Source organism: Acipenser ruthenus, chromosome 24 (assembly GCF_902713425.1).
Source record: "Acipenser ruthenus chromosome 24, fAciRut3.2 maternal haplotype, whole genome shotgun sequence".
NCBI lineage: Eukaryota > Metazoa > Chordata > Actinopteri > Acipenseriformes > Acipenseridae > Acipenser > Acipenser ruthenus.
Window position 1 is genome coordinate 17768912 of NC_081212.1, and position 16847 is coordinate 17785758.

General features: G+C 39.9%; 1 protein-coding gene across 5 annotated transcripts; it reads left to right on the forward strand.

The window, feature by feature from the left end:
• Nucleotides 1-209: 209 nt before the first annotated feature.
• Nucleotides 210-13274, forward strand: LOC131700548 (snurportin-1-like). 5 transcript variants are annotated; one of them, XM_058998472.1, is made up of 9 exons: nt 210-347; nt 2894-3055; nt 4930-5086; nt 5821-5925; nt 6801-6897; nt 7690-7787; nt 8378-8458; nt 10416-10496; nt 12257-13274. In XM_058998472.1, the coding sequence occupies exons 2-9, from the start codon at nt 2898-2900 to the stop codon at nt 12572-12574; spliced, it is 1095 nt and encodes a 364-aa protein (XP_058854455.1). In that variant the 5' UTR covers nt 210-347; nt 2894-2897; the 3' UTR covers nt 12575-13274. The 5 variants fall into 5 exon arrangements, with proteins under 5 accessions (XP_058854455.1, XP_058854454.1, XP_058854457.1 ...); XM_058998471.1 differs by having other exon boundaries at nt 211-347; nt 2891-3055; XM_058998474.1 differs by lacking the exon at nt 210-347 and adding an exon at nt 1094-1360 and having other exon boundaries at nt 2878-3055.
• The last annotated feature ends 3573 nt before the right edge of the window (nt 13275-16847 follow it).

Below are 16847 nucleotides of genomic sequence, written 5' to 3' on the forward strand. Positions count from 1 at the left end.
CGTTCCTTTCTGCCTGTATTGTCCTTTGCCCTTGATAGTCAAAAACAGCAGCTGCTAAAATCTCCAGCGATTGATCCCTTATCATAAAGTCCGCTCCAAACGTTCCCTCGGAAAGGACGCACCGGCTCATGAAGTCTTAACAGCTGTTTCTCTTTCAGAATGTTGCAGATCCGTATATTTTGTTTCTGGTTGAAATGTAATAATCCAAAAGAAAACCGGGCGATTGCTCTCCACCTCTGTTATGGAAAGGAAAACACAAATGAAAACATTATTTCAACATTTCACTCCAGCACAAAGACGACCTGCCCTGGGAAATGAGCACGGTATTTATTTTTTTCTAAAAAGGGGTGAGTAATGAATATTCCAAGTGCATTGTGGGCTTGATCGACATTCCTTTGTAAACTTGCTCCATATTTGCTGTAAAAAAAAAAAAAAAATCCTTAATGTTAGTCCCTAACTGTGTCCATGCATCCTCTTTCATTTAAGCCGCACAGCGTGTCGTCCGATGGTTGTTTGTTTGTATAATTAATCATTAATGATTTATTTGTAACTATGCCTCAGTCTCGTCTGTTTAACAATGTAACTCTTTCCATGACGTACTCACAAGGACAGTCAGGGAAAGTTTTTACTTGAGGATTCTTTCTTTTTTTTTTAAATAAAGCTCTCTACTGCCTCTCAGAGGCTGAAATGCGAACAGGAACAGATGTTCATTCCTTGAGGCACACTGTGGGTACCTGAACTACAGGACAGGATATTTAGGAAAATCTGGCTCTCCACAGGCATATTTCAGATGTTAGCGTTTCACCATTGCTGTGTTTTTGGACAGACAACAGAACGCACAACGTCACAAGAATAAAACACCTTATATATCTGTTATAGAATAAGACAACTAGGCAGTAAAAGTGAGACATTATATGGAGAAAAAGTACAACATGCACACAAATGGTAACAAAACCAGCAGGTTTTTATATGTTTTATTTGCTAACTTTCTGTGAAGCAGACAAAATGAAAAAAAAAGCGACAAAAGCTGATAAAAAAAAACTCCAACTCCCGAAATTCACTGCGACGCTTAACAGGAAGTCGTGTTTCAAGTTTTTTTGTTTTGTTTTGTTTTGTTTTTTAAATCAGTCTGACAAACAGTTATTGATATTTAAAAATGTACTATTATATACAATAAACTAACTAGCATATCAAATTATAAAGAGAGAAATAATAAACTTTCAATGAAAAATAATTGCCGCTCTATACGGATTGCTCGTCCGTGCGTGTATATGAACTCTGGGTAAATTTATAGTTATTCCACCGAAAAGTTGCAGCAGCACAGTAACTGAAACCCTTTGCGTGGAATTTTCAAAAAGCAGTAAGTAGTTTTTTATGTATGTAAAATACTGTTTTGCGTTATTTATTATACGTGATACGCAAATGTGTTTGATGATTAGTTATTCCAAAAGACAAGCAAGAAATACATTAATCTAACACTATTTTTGGCAGTGCTTACGTTTTCTAAACGTATATAATTTTAGAAATTGTAATATTAGATGCATAATAATAATATGCCGCAGTCGCAGTCAGTCAGGGCAGCTGATTCACAAGCGCAGGAGGGTAAAGAAGGTAATCTCTTTTTACTGGGTTTTAGATGCACAGAAACCTGCCTGCGTCACAGTGAAGACTACAGAATAGGGTCGCGATGTACTGAACACAATCCGAGGACAACTTTAGAGCAGGGGTCCCCAAACTGTTTTACCAAAGGGCCGTATACAAATTTGTAATCCCCTTTCTGGACCGGCCCAGGAAAAAAATACTATAGTAAAACTGTAGTGCATTTACTATAGCTTTATCACAGTAACTTACCATTGTATTTTTGCGGAAACTATAGTTTTACCATTATAGTATTTACTATACTGTGCACTAGTAATTACAGTTTATACTACACCTTCAACTGTAGTAGTTTACTATAGTATTAACATACTACTGGGTTTACTATATTGAATGTTAACTGTCTTTACACACGAGTGTCCGGGACACGTGAAGCCGAGGTGCTTCCGTTCAGGTCTGTCTGTCCCTACGTCATCATCACCGTATCAGTTAGTGTTAACTCTACTTGACATTCCCCCCCACTAACCCCATTGAAATAATAATGTTTTGAAAGCATGTACATATTTAAATGATGTAAGATATAGACCATATATTCCAGATATTTAGTTCAGAGATTGTTCTGTAGATCCCAGGTGAAATATGTACCCATACATTTCCACACACCCAACCCCTTGATTTTCCAGCTGTGTCTCCTAATCTGGTGGCATGATATATTTCCATGCTGGCTGCTACCACGTGCTGCTGTTTTTAATTTTGTAATTTTCCCAACATGTTGCATGTCCCGCCCCCAAGACTGCATTTTATTTTATGCAGTCCTGTGTGTATTTTCTTGCTAATTGTTGGTACTTATAATGCAAACTACCGTTAATGTTTTTTGGATGGTGTAGTATTTTTATATGTGGTGTACCTACTCCATAGTTTTCCCAAATCATCCTATAAACCTACAGTTGGATCATAAGTACCACAAGATTCTCTTTCTACACCCAGTGACCTCACTTAGCAGGGAAATACACATGACTTCAGAAAATAACGTGGGTTGTGAAAACTTGTGGTTATTTTGCCAAATGTGTAGTAGTCCTTGTATAAAACGGGCTCTCTTTAATTTTGTATTATTATTTTTGTTTTTTAATTACAGGACTAATAACGAAGTCATATTTGACATAATATAATATAGCATTATGTAAGTGTATTTCTTGACACTATGTAAGCAGTAGCTGGTCTTGAAGAGACTACTATATAAGTAGTTGTTTTTTCAGTAATATATAAATGAATAAATAAAAGTTGTGCCTTCAAGCAGTGCAATGGACGAACTCAGCCAGGCGCTCTCGGCCAGCTTCTCAGTCTCTCAGGAGCCCAACAGCACGTCGGCACCCCACCCTCGCCTTGCGCAGTACAAGTCCAAATACAGTGTGCTGGAGCAGAGCGAGCGACGCCGCAGGTTCCTGGAGCTGCAGAAATCGTAAGTACTGTGCAGTGTTTCTACAATATTGCTCTTAACATGCCACAGAGGTTTGCCAATTTGCCAGTATTGCTGGAAGGCGGGCCCATCACAGCTGGATGCTTTCTAGAAACCCTATCTTTATATAATATATATGTATATATATATAAAAATATATACACTGTATGTATAGATGTACATTGCTATGCAAAAGTCTTAGACATGTTGTATTTTCCTACTCACAGCAGTGTATATATATATATGTTTGCACATATATATACACTGCTGTGCAAAAGTCTTAGACATGTTGTATTTTTGTACTCTGATGCATTATGAGCATCAACAATTTACTCAAAGCCTCCACTAGTGTTTTCTACTATTGTAACAACCTTGACTTGCATAAAGAAGGAAAAACATTGAGTGAAATAGCTCGCATCACTTGATTTCCAAGGTGTGGTATCCGAAGCATCATCAATAAGTACAGAGAAACATCATCTGTAATTGACAAACCCAGGACTGGAAGACCAAAAAAGCTGTCTAACAAGGATGAACAATACTTGAAGATAATATCCTTAAGGAGTAGAAAGAAGACAAGCATTGAATTGACAACAGAACTGGCAGAAGGCACAGGTGTCGTTGTCCATCCATGAACAGTCCAAAGCACCTTTGACCATTGTTTCATAGTCCAATTTCTGTGTTCTTGTGCATATTTTAGCCTTTTAGTCTCGTTCCCCTTTCTTAACAGAGGTATTCTTACTGCAACACATCCTTGTGCCTTGTGCCTTCTGCCATCACACCTTGAAAATCAAGTGATGCGAGCTATTTCACTCAATGTTTTTCCTTCTTTATGCAAGTCAAGGTTGTTATAATAGTAGAAAACACTAGTGGAGGCTTTGAGTGAATTGTTGATGCTCATAATGCATCAGAGTACAAAAATACAACATGTCTAAGACTTTTGCACAGCAGTGTATATATATATATATATATGCGCAAACTAGCACATTTGCAGGTCTTCATTAACGGGCAATAGCATAATGTCATTGGGGTTGGTTTCTGGCCTCAATGAATAACGAAACATGGCACATACACACATTAAAAGCAGATTATTTTTTAGAGTGCAGGATGCACTCTATAGCCTGGACATCGCCGGTTCGAGTCCAGGCTATTCCACAGCCGACCGTGGACGGGAGCTCCCAGGGGGCGGCGCTCAATTGGCCGAGCGTCGCCCGGGGGGAGGGAGGGTTAGGTCAGCCAGGGTGTCCTCGGCTCACCGCGCAGCAACGACCCCTGTAGTCTGGCCGGGTGCCTGCGGGCTTGCCTGTAAGCTGCGTTGTCCTCTGACGCTGTAGCTCTGAGGCGGCTGCACGGTGAGTTCGCAGTGTGTAAAGAAGCGGGCGGCTGACGGCACACGCTTCGGAGAACAGCGTGTGTTCATCTTCGCCCCTCCCGAGTCAGCGCAGGGGTGGTAGCGGTGAGCTGAGCCTAAAAAATAATTGGGCATTTCAAATTGGGGAGAAAATAATAAAAACTAATTGGCAACGACTAAATTATTAAAAAAAAAAAAAAAAAAAAGTTTTTTTGCTGTAACTTGCATATTTCAAAATTGCACATGTGCGGCGTATATAATAAATGGGGCACAACTAAGATTTATGGAATATTAAATTGCCTCTACCTCCTCTAACATGGAGTCAACATTGAAATGATGCTACGCAATATCTTTCAACACTGCAATTGCACAGCAATAGAATCTCAGCACAAATTCATTGTAATAATGAAGGCTTCTGCCAAAACGTTTGTATGTGGAGATTTCCCATAGATTTCCCACATATTTTATGACTCCATATATAAATCTAGGTTTGCATGTTTATATAAGTACATTGTTTTTTGTTTTTTAGGAAAAGGCTGAATTATGTAAACCATGCAAGACGACTGGCTGATGGTGACTGGACAGGAGCAGACAGCGATGAAGAGCAGGGGGAGGAAGTGGAGGCAGAGGAAGAGGGGATGGAGATTGGGGAGAAGAAGAAACTGCCAAAACACTATGCCAATCAGGTCAATCTCAAAATACTTTCACCCACCCTGCCAATCTAATTAGAAATGTGCATGTGGGACAACTGAGGCTGCCACATCTAATTAAGCAACGCTGTGAGGGGCAAGTCAGCGCTGTACCGCAGAGGTCATGTGACGTTTCTGGGGTATAGAGACCGAAACATTTTGTATTTACTGACCTGGATTCGCACCAGTCGCCTCTAATTGCTAACTTAGGTTTGTGTAGCCTTTTGAGTTAATTTAGTGTTTGGTACACAACTGTTTTCTATGATACCATAACCACTGTGGTCCATTAAACATTACCCGATTCACACATTGTTTTAACCTAAGGCCACATTAATGAGACCCCACACTTTAGACACTAACACCACATGGAAAACTATTTTGCACTGTCTGTTGAGGAGAAGTAAGCAGTCAAAAAGTAAAAATCTTGTTCTCTGTGTTGAAGAAGCAAAACATACAGTATTGTAACTGGCAGGTCTTCAGGAAGCTTTTCATACTTGTAGAGATTGAGGTTAACTAGGGAGTGCAATTTAAAGTGTGTAGCATATATAGAAAATCAATGTTAGATTACCACCATGGCCAAGTTTGAATAAAACAGTGAACTGTTAGTCTTGCAGAATAATGTTCCTGTTTAAACTGGCTATTAATAGATCTACAAGCATAATCCTTATTGGTGTGATGTGCCACTTTGTATCAACAATATGTTACTACTGACGGCTGCTGTCTCCTCTCAGCTGATGCTGTCGGAGTGGTTGGTGGACATCCCCTCGGACCTGGCCACTGAGTGGCTAATGGTGGTCTGTCCTGTTGGGAAGAGGTCTCTTATTGTGGCTTCCAAGGTAAGGACCCATTCCAGTCTCTCCTCTCCTTGTCACTGGCTACCTGCTTGATCGTTTCACTGTCACAGCTACTGTTCTCTGATTGTTAGTGGAGTTTTTAAGATGTCTTCGTGATATTGCACCACTTTAACACCCGGCCATATCGATGAAACAGGCCTCACTCTTTGAGATAGTATCTTCACATTTGTTATTCAGCTGTCTTCTATGGTTCTCTCACCTTTTTGTCTAGTAAATATTAACCTTCTAATTTTGGCAAGATTTATTTTAACCTACAGTCCTATTTCATAAGCCATTAATGATATTTTTATATGTACTACTTTCACTTTACAACGACTACTTTTCACGCAGTGGTGAGGGTATGGAATGGGTTACCGAGTCATGTTGGTGAGGCCGATTCACTTGGATCTTTTAAACTTGACAAAGTTCTAGATCAATCAGCTACGAGGAAGCGGGCAGGCTTAGATGGGCTGAATGGCCTCTCGTTCATAAATGTGATTGATGAAACAGAACAATTCAACTGGAGATTTGTTTCACACTAATATCAATCTAAGAAATGATCATGAAACATTGTGTTAGTCTTGGAATAAAAAAAAAATATATATATATGGAGGACAGGTCTGTCATAGGTATATACATGTATCACACAGTCATGTTAATCTAGTTTCTTATCATCCCGGTGGCTCTAATTTTGTATTTACGACTTTCTTGGAAGGATAATGTCCTGGAAACTGCTCCACTGTAATTTTAAGGCTCTTCAATCTGAATGATATACAGCCCTTTCCACAATATACTGTCAGTTCACTGACTAGAAATGATAGCTGGAGAACTGTGTTCTTTTTATTGTCATGATTTGATTTGATTTTTTTTAATTCTAGGGTTCGACTGCCGTCTATACGAAAAGTGGCTACTGTGTGAACCGCTTCCCTTCCCTGTTGCCAGGTGGAAACAGGCGCAACTCTGCCATGGGGAAAGGTACGTGTGTCCACAGGTCTGAGAAACACAAGGGTCTGCCTGGCTGTGAGTCGGGATTACTTTATATGTATGCTTATATACAAACACATTATAAAGACCTGACCACTACTCCGAACAGTATTTTAACTGCAAGCAAATTCTTGTTTTATACAGTTACTAGTTTTATTCCTCTCAGAAAATGATCCTTTTGGTCTTGCTTCTAAATTAGGCCCAGAAAGTTGAAGTGCCTTTTTTATTGTGAACTTTGTATTCTCGTCAGACTTTCTCAGAGTTTACAGATATTACATATTGATATAATCAGTATTATTTTAAAGCACTCGTTTGCAGTAGTGATCTGTATAAGTACAACATCCTAGAGTGTTGTCCATATCACAGCAGTTTTCAGCATATTCCCAATAGTTTTCAATTTATTTTTAATTCGCACATCATACTTTACTTGGGAACATTCGCCAGGAGAAAGAGATTTATGTTTCATAACACCCCAGTGTATCCAGTTCATGATTTATGATGTGTGACAAAAAAAGCGTTAGCATTGTGATTAAAAATATGGACAACACAGGACATAGGAAAGATAATGAAATTTAGTTTCTTGTAAACTTTGCAGGGTGTTCTGTAACACTTTAATTCATGACCTTGTTTCTCAGGAACGAAAGGTCACTGGCACAAAAAAATAGGTGTCTTAATAGTGCATGAAAAGGGTTATTATGTGCTTTGAGGAGCCACAGCATGAAAGACACTATATAAATTGAAGTTGTTTTTGTTGAATGAAGTTTCCCCTGGCTCTGTCTTTAGATTACACCATCCTGGACTGTATCTTCAGTGAAGTGGACAGGACGTACTATGTCTTAGATGTCATGTGCTGGAGAGGACACCCTGTGTATGACTGCCAGGTATGGGCAATTCAAATCCCCTTGTGCATTGGGGTTAGATACTTCTGATTGAGTAAGGCCTGGGGAGTGTGGTGGGCTTGATGGATGCCTGCAGTCCAGGGGGGGTGGGGGGGTGCTCTGAGCTCAGGAACAATGTGAAAATAAAGTGTTGGTAAAATATTGGCACAGTTAATTGATGGGTAAAAAGATAAAAAGCATGGGTTTTAAAATTAATTCTGAAGGTGTAGTAGTGGCAGATATCCAGAAGATGGGGTAAAAACAGAACTATATGAGAAAGATGTGTTTGTCATTTAACATGATCTCTGACTTCAGTCCCTGGTCTTCAGTGTGGACTGAAAACTTTCATGTACCAGTTTAAAAAAGAAAAGTATTGATTTCAGTTTATATATATATATATATATATATACACACACACACACAGAGCAAACATAACAGGATTTTAAGCAAGTGCAGTGAGGTGAAAAAAATAGTTCCTTTGCAAAGTGCTCAAGTGTAGCAGAGTGTCTAAGCACGTGCTAGGTTTTATAGATAGTCTTCCGTGTTTATTCTGGGCCCTCCTTAAATGTCATTTTTTGTCCATTTCCCTCCAGACAGAGTTCCGATTCTATTGGCTGCAGTCAAAAGTGGAGGAGGAGGCAGTGAAGCTCGCAGAAATAACCAAGATCAATCCGGTAGGCATCCAATGTAGTGAATCTTCGTACTGTGTTAAGTTATAAGCCAGTGGATGTGACTGCTGTGGCTGTGTATGTATGTTTTCCATGCGTCCCATGTCACCTGTATAAACCCTATTGGCTTGTAGTGTGTATTGTATACCAGTGGACCTCTCGTCCTTTACGTCATGTGATGGGTCCGACACCATTTACATGGGGAGTGGGCACATCTTAATGGAAACTTATTATGGTCTTTTGGTAAAAGACAAGTTTATTGAGGGGATCATAATCTGGGGATGATTATACACATTTTCAGGTATATAATGCTGATGTAGGTTTAACCCTTTGCGGACCTGTTCCGACATTGCAATTTTCCCTTTCCGGTCCAATGTCGGACCCTGTCCTGTCCGACATCACCAAACAGACGCAAAAAACAGGTCTCTAGTCGTTTTTTCTCCGGAAAAAGCCAAGACAACCATTCAATGGCTCAGTGAGATCGATAGGAGCCGAGAGAAGCCAAACAAAAAAAAAAGGGGGGGGCGTATCTCATGAATACAGATAGCCCCAGCATCACATAGATAACACGGACATAAACAAACAAGATAGCTGCTTCTGCATCCAGCGCTCAAAGAATATGACAGACATTTGCAGTGCTTTTTTTAGATGTTATAGTAATAAAATAATGACTAGGATCGCATTATTGAGGAGTTTGGTGGTAAAACGAGTGATCAGGAGATGATTTATCGGTATGCACTACTATCAAGAGGTACGTGAAAAAAACAGTGAATGAGGGGTGGGGCGGGGCTGGAGATGAAGTACTGAGTGTCCTGTTGATATGCAGTGCCTTTTAAACCTGTTTTACTGTGAAAAAAATACTTTTAAACAGCGCGTCTAAAATAAACTGCGATATGATAATCCAGAATATCTTCAATATTGCATTTACAGTCCTGACAGGGAGATTGTATGATACTGACCAGCTAGTTTATTAGTCTGTGCCTATATAATTGTTTTATCTGTGCAGTCAAGAGGTAATTTATATTGTAGATTTTCTTGCACATTAACAGTCATAGCTGTCTTTTTTAATTTAGTGAAAAGCACTGTCCGTGTTCTTTCCATCAGTTTTATTTCACTTTCTTTGAAAGATGTTGCAATATCTCCAGGATAACTTGTATTGTTTGGGTAATAGCCCAGACTCAATGTGATTAACCAGGTAAAGTAACTGATGAATCTATGGCATTGTTCAAAGCTAACATCTAATGTATTTGACTGCATGGTCGTTGTCAGCTATGTCCACAGCCTGTCATGTGGCAGCTGCAATATTTATTTCCAGCAGTACATTTTGAATTGTGTACATATACAGTAACTTGGTAAAAATGTGTTGAATTTAACATCTGGGTATATTTGACCATTTACTTTTCATTGGTTTTTATTTGAAACTAGAATCACTGCTGATTGGATTTTGTATTGTATAAACTTTTTTTTGGAATGTTGTACAAATAAAAACAAGAAAAAGAAAAGTTTCCTTTTAAAGTAATTGTAGCTAGCAATCGTTCTCCATCATGCACATTGATATAGGTCTCAAATGTGCAGTTTTGAAAGAACTGCATGTTTTAGCAGACATGTATTTATTTTAAATCCTGACATCTAGTCATACTCTAGGTAAATAAATCTCTGTTTGTAAGCCATGTCTTTCACTTCACTGGCTTCTTACCTGTCAAAAACCAATCTACTGCTTCCCCTATTGCGTGACGATGCTTTGACCTTGAAGACACTGCTGGGGTGGAATGACCAATGAAGTAAAGCAGTAACAGACTTCCAGGCAAGGCAAGCAAACTAGGATTGTCTGTAGCACTAGGTGTCTGTTTTAAAATAAAAATACATGTTTGCTAGAAGATTTATGAAATTCTTTTCTTAGCTACAATTTATGTTTTTTTTTTTTTTTGTTTTTTTTTTTAATTGTTTTTGTTTCTGCACACAGTTCCGGTTTGTTAGCCTGCAAAGCGTCCCGTGCTCATCTGAGTCCATCTGTCAGGCCCTTGCTGCGGAGTACAGCTTCCAGGTGCGGCTGTTTTTCATTGGGGGGGAGTGGAATTCACCTTGTAGAGTGATTTCAGTGTCTTCATTGTTGTATGAAGTGTATACTGCTCCCTTACCTTTATATGTCTATATATGAATGTCTATATAGAAGTAAGAGCCAGCGCCATCTAGTGATCTCCCACTTTGGATCACGTTTCCTTTGTTTTGCTGGCACTGCAGTGCTGTGCACTAGGTGCTGCTGGTGCTTACTGTTCTCAAGATGCTTTGATCCAGTCTACATTACATACATCTATAACAGACCTCGAACTGAAGAGGAGCTGATGAATGAACAGCATAGTCTTGAGTAATAAAGAAAAAGCTAAGAATGGTTTCAAATGTCTCAGAAGATTAGGGGACAGAAATTCCAGGTGAAGCTTTGGAAAAAACGTTTGCATGGAAAATCATCGTCGTTGTCTGATTTACAGTTGCCAGATTGCAGATTAACAATATACAACTAATACCATATGATTTCCATTACACAAGAGTAGTATTGATTTGAACTCGGCTCTCGCCAAGATATTACTAAGAATTACTTGTTTCCCAATTGATTTTTATATTTTCTAAAGCAAATGTTTTAAATAATATAGTGGTGGATTTCTTTTATTGTTATTTTTTCAATTTAATTTCTAATGTGAATAGAGTAATCTAGAAGGGCCACATGGGAATTGTCACAATGTGGAGCTGTAGCAGGGCTGGGGCCTTGCACATAAGGAGGGGGCTTCTGTGACTGTATATTGTAAATAAGAGTTTATAAATAAGAACAGGATTGATTTTAATGGGGAATCTGACGCTCTGTGTGCAGCAGCCTGCCTGCTGTGTTGCGGGAGGGAGCAGCGCACGTGTGTGTGTGTGTGTGTGTGTGTGTGTGTGTGTGTGTGTGTGGTTACCAGCTGTGAGCTCCTCATCAGCAGGAGGGGTGTGGTGCAGCAGATATAGGGTCCCGATTATACAGATCATGGCTGCTGTAAGCTATAGGGGTCAGAGCGCTGCTGCTGCTGCGGAAGCATCGGTCCGTCTGTGCTGCTGAACGACTGGGTTGAGGAAATGAAGCGACCACCTCTAACGCCGCTCGTGTGTATACTCCGAGGTCGGGAGGCGCTCGGGGGGGGTTTGTTCCGGGAGAAGGAAGCTGCAACACACCAGCGGTCGTGTATATATTCTGAGGTTGGAGTTGGGTGAACTGCCCGAGGATCAGGGAGTTAGTTACGGGATAGTAGATCCCACCCAGTATAGCAGACGGGTGTGGAAGTGTGACCTCCCATTTGTTAGCAGAGTAGCGCAAGCTGTCTTCACGGCACCTTCTGTTTGATAGGTAAATAAACCTGCGGGGCGTACCAATCCCAACCTTCTAGTCTCTGTCTCCTGTCAATCAAGCAGCGAACACTCATCCACGTCATCCAATGAATCATCCTTCATCACGTGCAGCGAGTCCCCTCTTACAGGAGCACATTACTGTGTGTGGCACCTCTCGCTCCTGAAATTCATGCTAATACCTTTTCTCCTTTAGTTTTGTCCCCAAGTGTCTTTATAGATATCCTGTACATGTGGTGGCAATTGATCATGGTAACCTACTTTTTCATGTTGCTATAGCTAGTAATATGGTGATTGTATCCTTGACAAGGCAGTATGAAAGCTAGCAATATTCCTTGTTGTAAAGTGTGTCTCTTCAAATAAATTGAATGAGAAGTAAATTAACAATTGTAGTTGCTGCCCAAACTGATCGGTGATTTGTGATCTTTCCAGGTGGACGGCCTCTTGTTCTATCACAGACAGACGCACTACACCCCCGGCAGCACCCCTCTGGTGGGCTGGCTGAAATCCTATATGGTGCCAGACATTCTGGGTCTGAAGGTGCCGGCTGGGCCGCTGACGGCTAAACCGGACTACGCAGGACAGCAGCTGCAGCAGATCCTGGTGTACAAGAAGGGGCCGCGCTCGGGGGAGGTGAGGCCGGGAGCAGAGAACGGAAGTTACGAGCTGGAGCACCTGTCCACTCCGCAGCAGCCAGGGGAGAAGACTGGCACACCAGGCAAAATGGACACAACCCATTCTAATACCTAAATCCAGTTTACCTTGTTGTCATTGTCTTTTCAAGGGTGGCGATTTACAGCATTGTCACTTACAACATACTGTGTAACAGTTACTGCTTTCAGCTTGCAAGCACTGTGAAGCTGCTGATTCAAAGTACTTTGCTTTTTTCTTCATGTCTGTTTTAAAGGATTAAATGAGACCCATTTTATGACCGTTCCAACAGGGCTAGAACAGATTGAAGATCTACTTGTTTTAACATCGAGCAGTGTGTGCAGTTATTTTGCTACCTGTTCAATTTCTGGCAACGTTACCATTTCAGATCAGATATTGAGTGAACTGAGGTGCAAAATTGGGTCAAGAGGCACAGTAGTGGTATGAACCTGTGGTTAAATCTCCCTCTTGCAGCATGCAAATAAGAAGGAAACTGAGTTTGCAGAATTCATGTGTTCACTTGTAGGCCAAATATCAGATTTTGTCAATCCTGATATGACTTTTAGAATTGCATTTATATAACTGTTAAAAGGAGGGGAAAGAAACAGTAGAAAGTTACAAGAACACACAGGATAGAACTTTACTTACTGAGCTCTTTAGTTGACAACACAGCAATACATCAAATTCATTTCTGCCATGAACATCATTTTAAGGTTATAGGGAGATGTAAATTATGTAGAAATGTAAGCTATTTGTCTGTACCTAAAAATCACAAATAAAATATAAGTTTTTTCTTACAGTGGTGCACTGATTCTTTGCTTTTATTTATGGATGACGTGAGGTGCAGTATCTAATCAATTTAGAATATCCTTGCATCCCCTTACCACATAATTCCCCACAACAGCTCAGAAGAACTGAAGGTCAGTGGGTGTCCCCTGATCTCACCACCAAGCCAACTGCCTCTTTACACCTGGGAGTACAAGAACGGATGACGCCAAGCTCCTGGCCACTGGAGGACAAAGGCAAGCCCTGCAGGTGTCCGCCTGAGCTCACCAGGCACCTGGCCGAAGCAGGCCGATAGGGACAGCTGGAGTGGCAGGCCATACTGACACCACACACCGTGCCTTTACCAGGTGAGTCTGGGACTTTTCAATATTTGATTCTGAAGTAAATGTTTGAAGAAACAAAATAGACAGTAGGTTGGCTGGTGCTTTCATCAGTGTCTTCCTGTTCTAAACAAGCAAATGTCTTGTCTGCAGTCGCCACTCTAAATTCCCTTATATTTTTGTTCCATTCAATTTTTTTTTTTTTTTACAGCAGGCCAATTGACCCTGTATATTTTCCATATAGCTGTCTGTAAACTGCACTGTGAAAAGCTGTCATCTTGTGCATTTTGCACTTAGCTGGACTGAGCAGCATCAAATTACATTTGCAGAAAATAAACTGCACCAGGAAAAGCATTGCAAAGTCATGTTTTTAATATTGAGGATCGTGACCTCGCTTTGCTATGACTAAACCTCTCCTTTGTGAACTACACTGTCAACAAAATTCTCAGGCATGGACAGGAAATCTTTAGCTAAGTGATTTGAGTAAGATGATCGTTTGATAATATTGCCAAGGTGGCAATCATGCAGGAAATGATGCTGCTCTGCCTTTTATCAGGTGCATAAGTGATGAAGACACTGTTAATTGCTGTCTGAAGGAAAGCCAGTTTAAAGTAATAGGACATTAGAACGGACTGTATTTCAATCAAGCAGGGATTGGACAAAAATTAGAAAACCAACAAAGGTTAATTATCTGTATTCCTGTATTATATCCTAGTCCTGTATCTTGGCTTTCTGTCTTGAATTTTGTGGAAGCAGTTACAATTTGTCAAAGCCTCCATACAGTTATATACAGTTGAGTCTGCTTGAGCCCAGGGCTGAATGGCAGAGTGTTCAGGATGAACTTTTACACATGTGCAAGCTTCCCCATTGACAATTGCATTATGATGCAGTAGCTGAGTTAATTGCTGCAAACAAGATGTGATTGGTTATGCAAGAATTGTAAACCAAGTAACATGAACAATACGTAGGTGACAGAATTATTTAATTTTGTACACCCTATTTATTCAACACAATATTTGAGTGAATGCAATCAAAATGACTTGGGACATTTGCACCATCGAAGGTAAATGGGCAGTACAAACTAAAATAATTGAAAGGATTCTGCAACAGTTTATTTTCAAAACGGATCTAAATTGAATACCATATATCCTGTAGGTTATCTACATCAAATCTGGCTTCCCAAAACCATGACTGCTTTTAATGCATCTTTTTGATGGAAAGATCTGCACATCAGAACATGAAAAGCTGCTGCTGTGATCCCACCAAAAGATTGAATCTTTTGTGAAAAACATTGGACGGTACAAATTGTAACGCTTCCACACTGCTTGCATCAAGAGCTTACTGAGAAATGATTACGCATACATTGTTCTCAAAGGACAACCTTTTTGCTATTACATTTAAGTAGCTGTTTTGACAGCATCAACTTCAGTGAAATTATAGAAAATGGCAGATTCCTAGGCATTGGGGAATTGTCTTTCTTTTACTGAAAGACAGCACTAATTTGAGTCTGCAAGGTGTTTAAATTGTTCTGAATAATTACCTTTTCTAAATCTTCCAGGGAAGCGAGGGTGGAAACCTGATACAGTGATTCCAGAGTGGTGCATGGATTCATTGCTTTTAAGACTATCAAGTCTTGGATACAGCCCTGCCTATCAGATCTCTGTCAAAGCCTTTCAGATTGGGTCCCAGAGTGGCTCAGCTGCTAAAGGCATGGCCACATGGTGCGCAGTGCGAGTGGTACAGTCAGAGGAGCGCAGGTTCGCGTCCTGGCTGTGAAACATTGCTGTTTCTCATGGGGATTCCACAGGGAGCATTGCATTCTCTCTGGCATTCCTGCAGGATGCAAAATCATCATTTTAAGTTAAAGTTTTAAAAACATTATAAATAATAAAAAAAAAAAAAAATACAAAACTTTCAGATCTACTGTCTTACCCATGATGACTGAAACTGACTCAACAGGGAGATGCAGCTTTTATAAATTACAGAATATATGTCTGGTATTTACACACTATGTGTTTTGATGGGGGTTTTTTTGTGAAGCCCTGTATATAATCGTGAACCTCCGATGAAAAATAAAAATGCCTGAAGGTTTCACAACAATAAAGAACTTGTAGAGAACTAAAAATATATTTGACAGGAAGCCAAAAGAATCTTGCGGGCAGTGTCTGTTTCTTGGTATTACTCACCATGGGGTTTCAAGAACAGTGTGTCAAAACCCAATCATTACATAGCAAACCACACAATGCACATTTCTACAGCATACCCTGAACCAGGACTGGGCCTGGGTTCCTGGAATACCAGCAGCTGCTCAGTGTTCAAACAAGCAGAACTTTAAACACTCAGTGACTTTGAGTCAGAACAAAAACATTTGTTTCTTCCTGTCTCGAGTGGATCCTGTGATACCATGAATTAATCCATCTAAACATATTTGGTAATCCTGAGAAGAAAGTCTGGCTTCACAGGCCCCTATTAGCACTAATCTTGGACTACCTAATGTTAGTTTAGGTAGTCCAAGACATGTCTGTGAAACCAGCCGTATGTCTGCATTCTCATAATATTTCATTGTGTCTCTGTTTATCACCCTATGACCCATGTTCTATGTACAGTGATTCACCAGTGGTCATTAGCCTTCGATCATTATTTGCTTTTGAAATGGCTCCTAAAAATCGAATGTCTGAAGTGAGTTCATATCAATAACTACTAGGGGCGTGCAGTTCTAATAAATAAATCTGAGAGGGTGTTTTTTAAAATGATTTATTCACTGCTTTTTTTTAAAGAGCAAGTTGTTTCAAATGTTATTTGCATGACTTTTTTTCATTTCTGTTACTACTTGATTGTGATTGCAATTATTAAGGGTTCTGGGTTTTTTGTTTGTTTGTTTTCCCTAAATCTGCCTTTTGAGTTCCTCTTTCCAATCAAATCATATGACAATGTGAACTTTCAACTCTGCAAATCCCACCTATTCTAGATGTATGTAGACAGGGATTAGGCAGGGCTAGGAGTTAAGAGGTCACATTTATATGCTATGCACTGTGTGTTACAATTCTGCTCACATAGGGTTTATTATCAACATTTTGTGTAGGCGAAAACGAGACCTTTAAGACCTCTTCTTGAATGGCTGAAATATAACAATTCTGGTACCATACAAAGTGGTTATTTTACTGTCCATGTATACTCTTGGTCTTAATTGAAACCTTTATTGGTGGGCATTATCAATATCGATCAGAAATCATACTCTTGTGGTGCACTGGCTGCTGGAAGGGTCA

Bases quoted from the DNA above. Each gene is read 5' to 3' on its own strand.
- LOC131700548 (XM_058998472.1), top strand. From the start codon at position 2,898: ATGGACGAACTCAGCCAGGCGCTCTCGGCCAGCTTCTCAGTCTCTCAG. The intron at 3,056-4,929 runs GTAAGTACTGTG...TTTGTTTTTTAG, and splicing joins TTCCTGGAGCTGCAGAAATC to GAAAAGGCTGAATTATGTAA. The intron at 10,497-12,256 runs GTGCGGCTGTTT...TGATCTTTCCAG, and splicing joins CTGCGGAGTACAGCTTCCAG to GTGGACGGCCTCTTGTTCTA.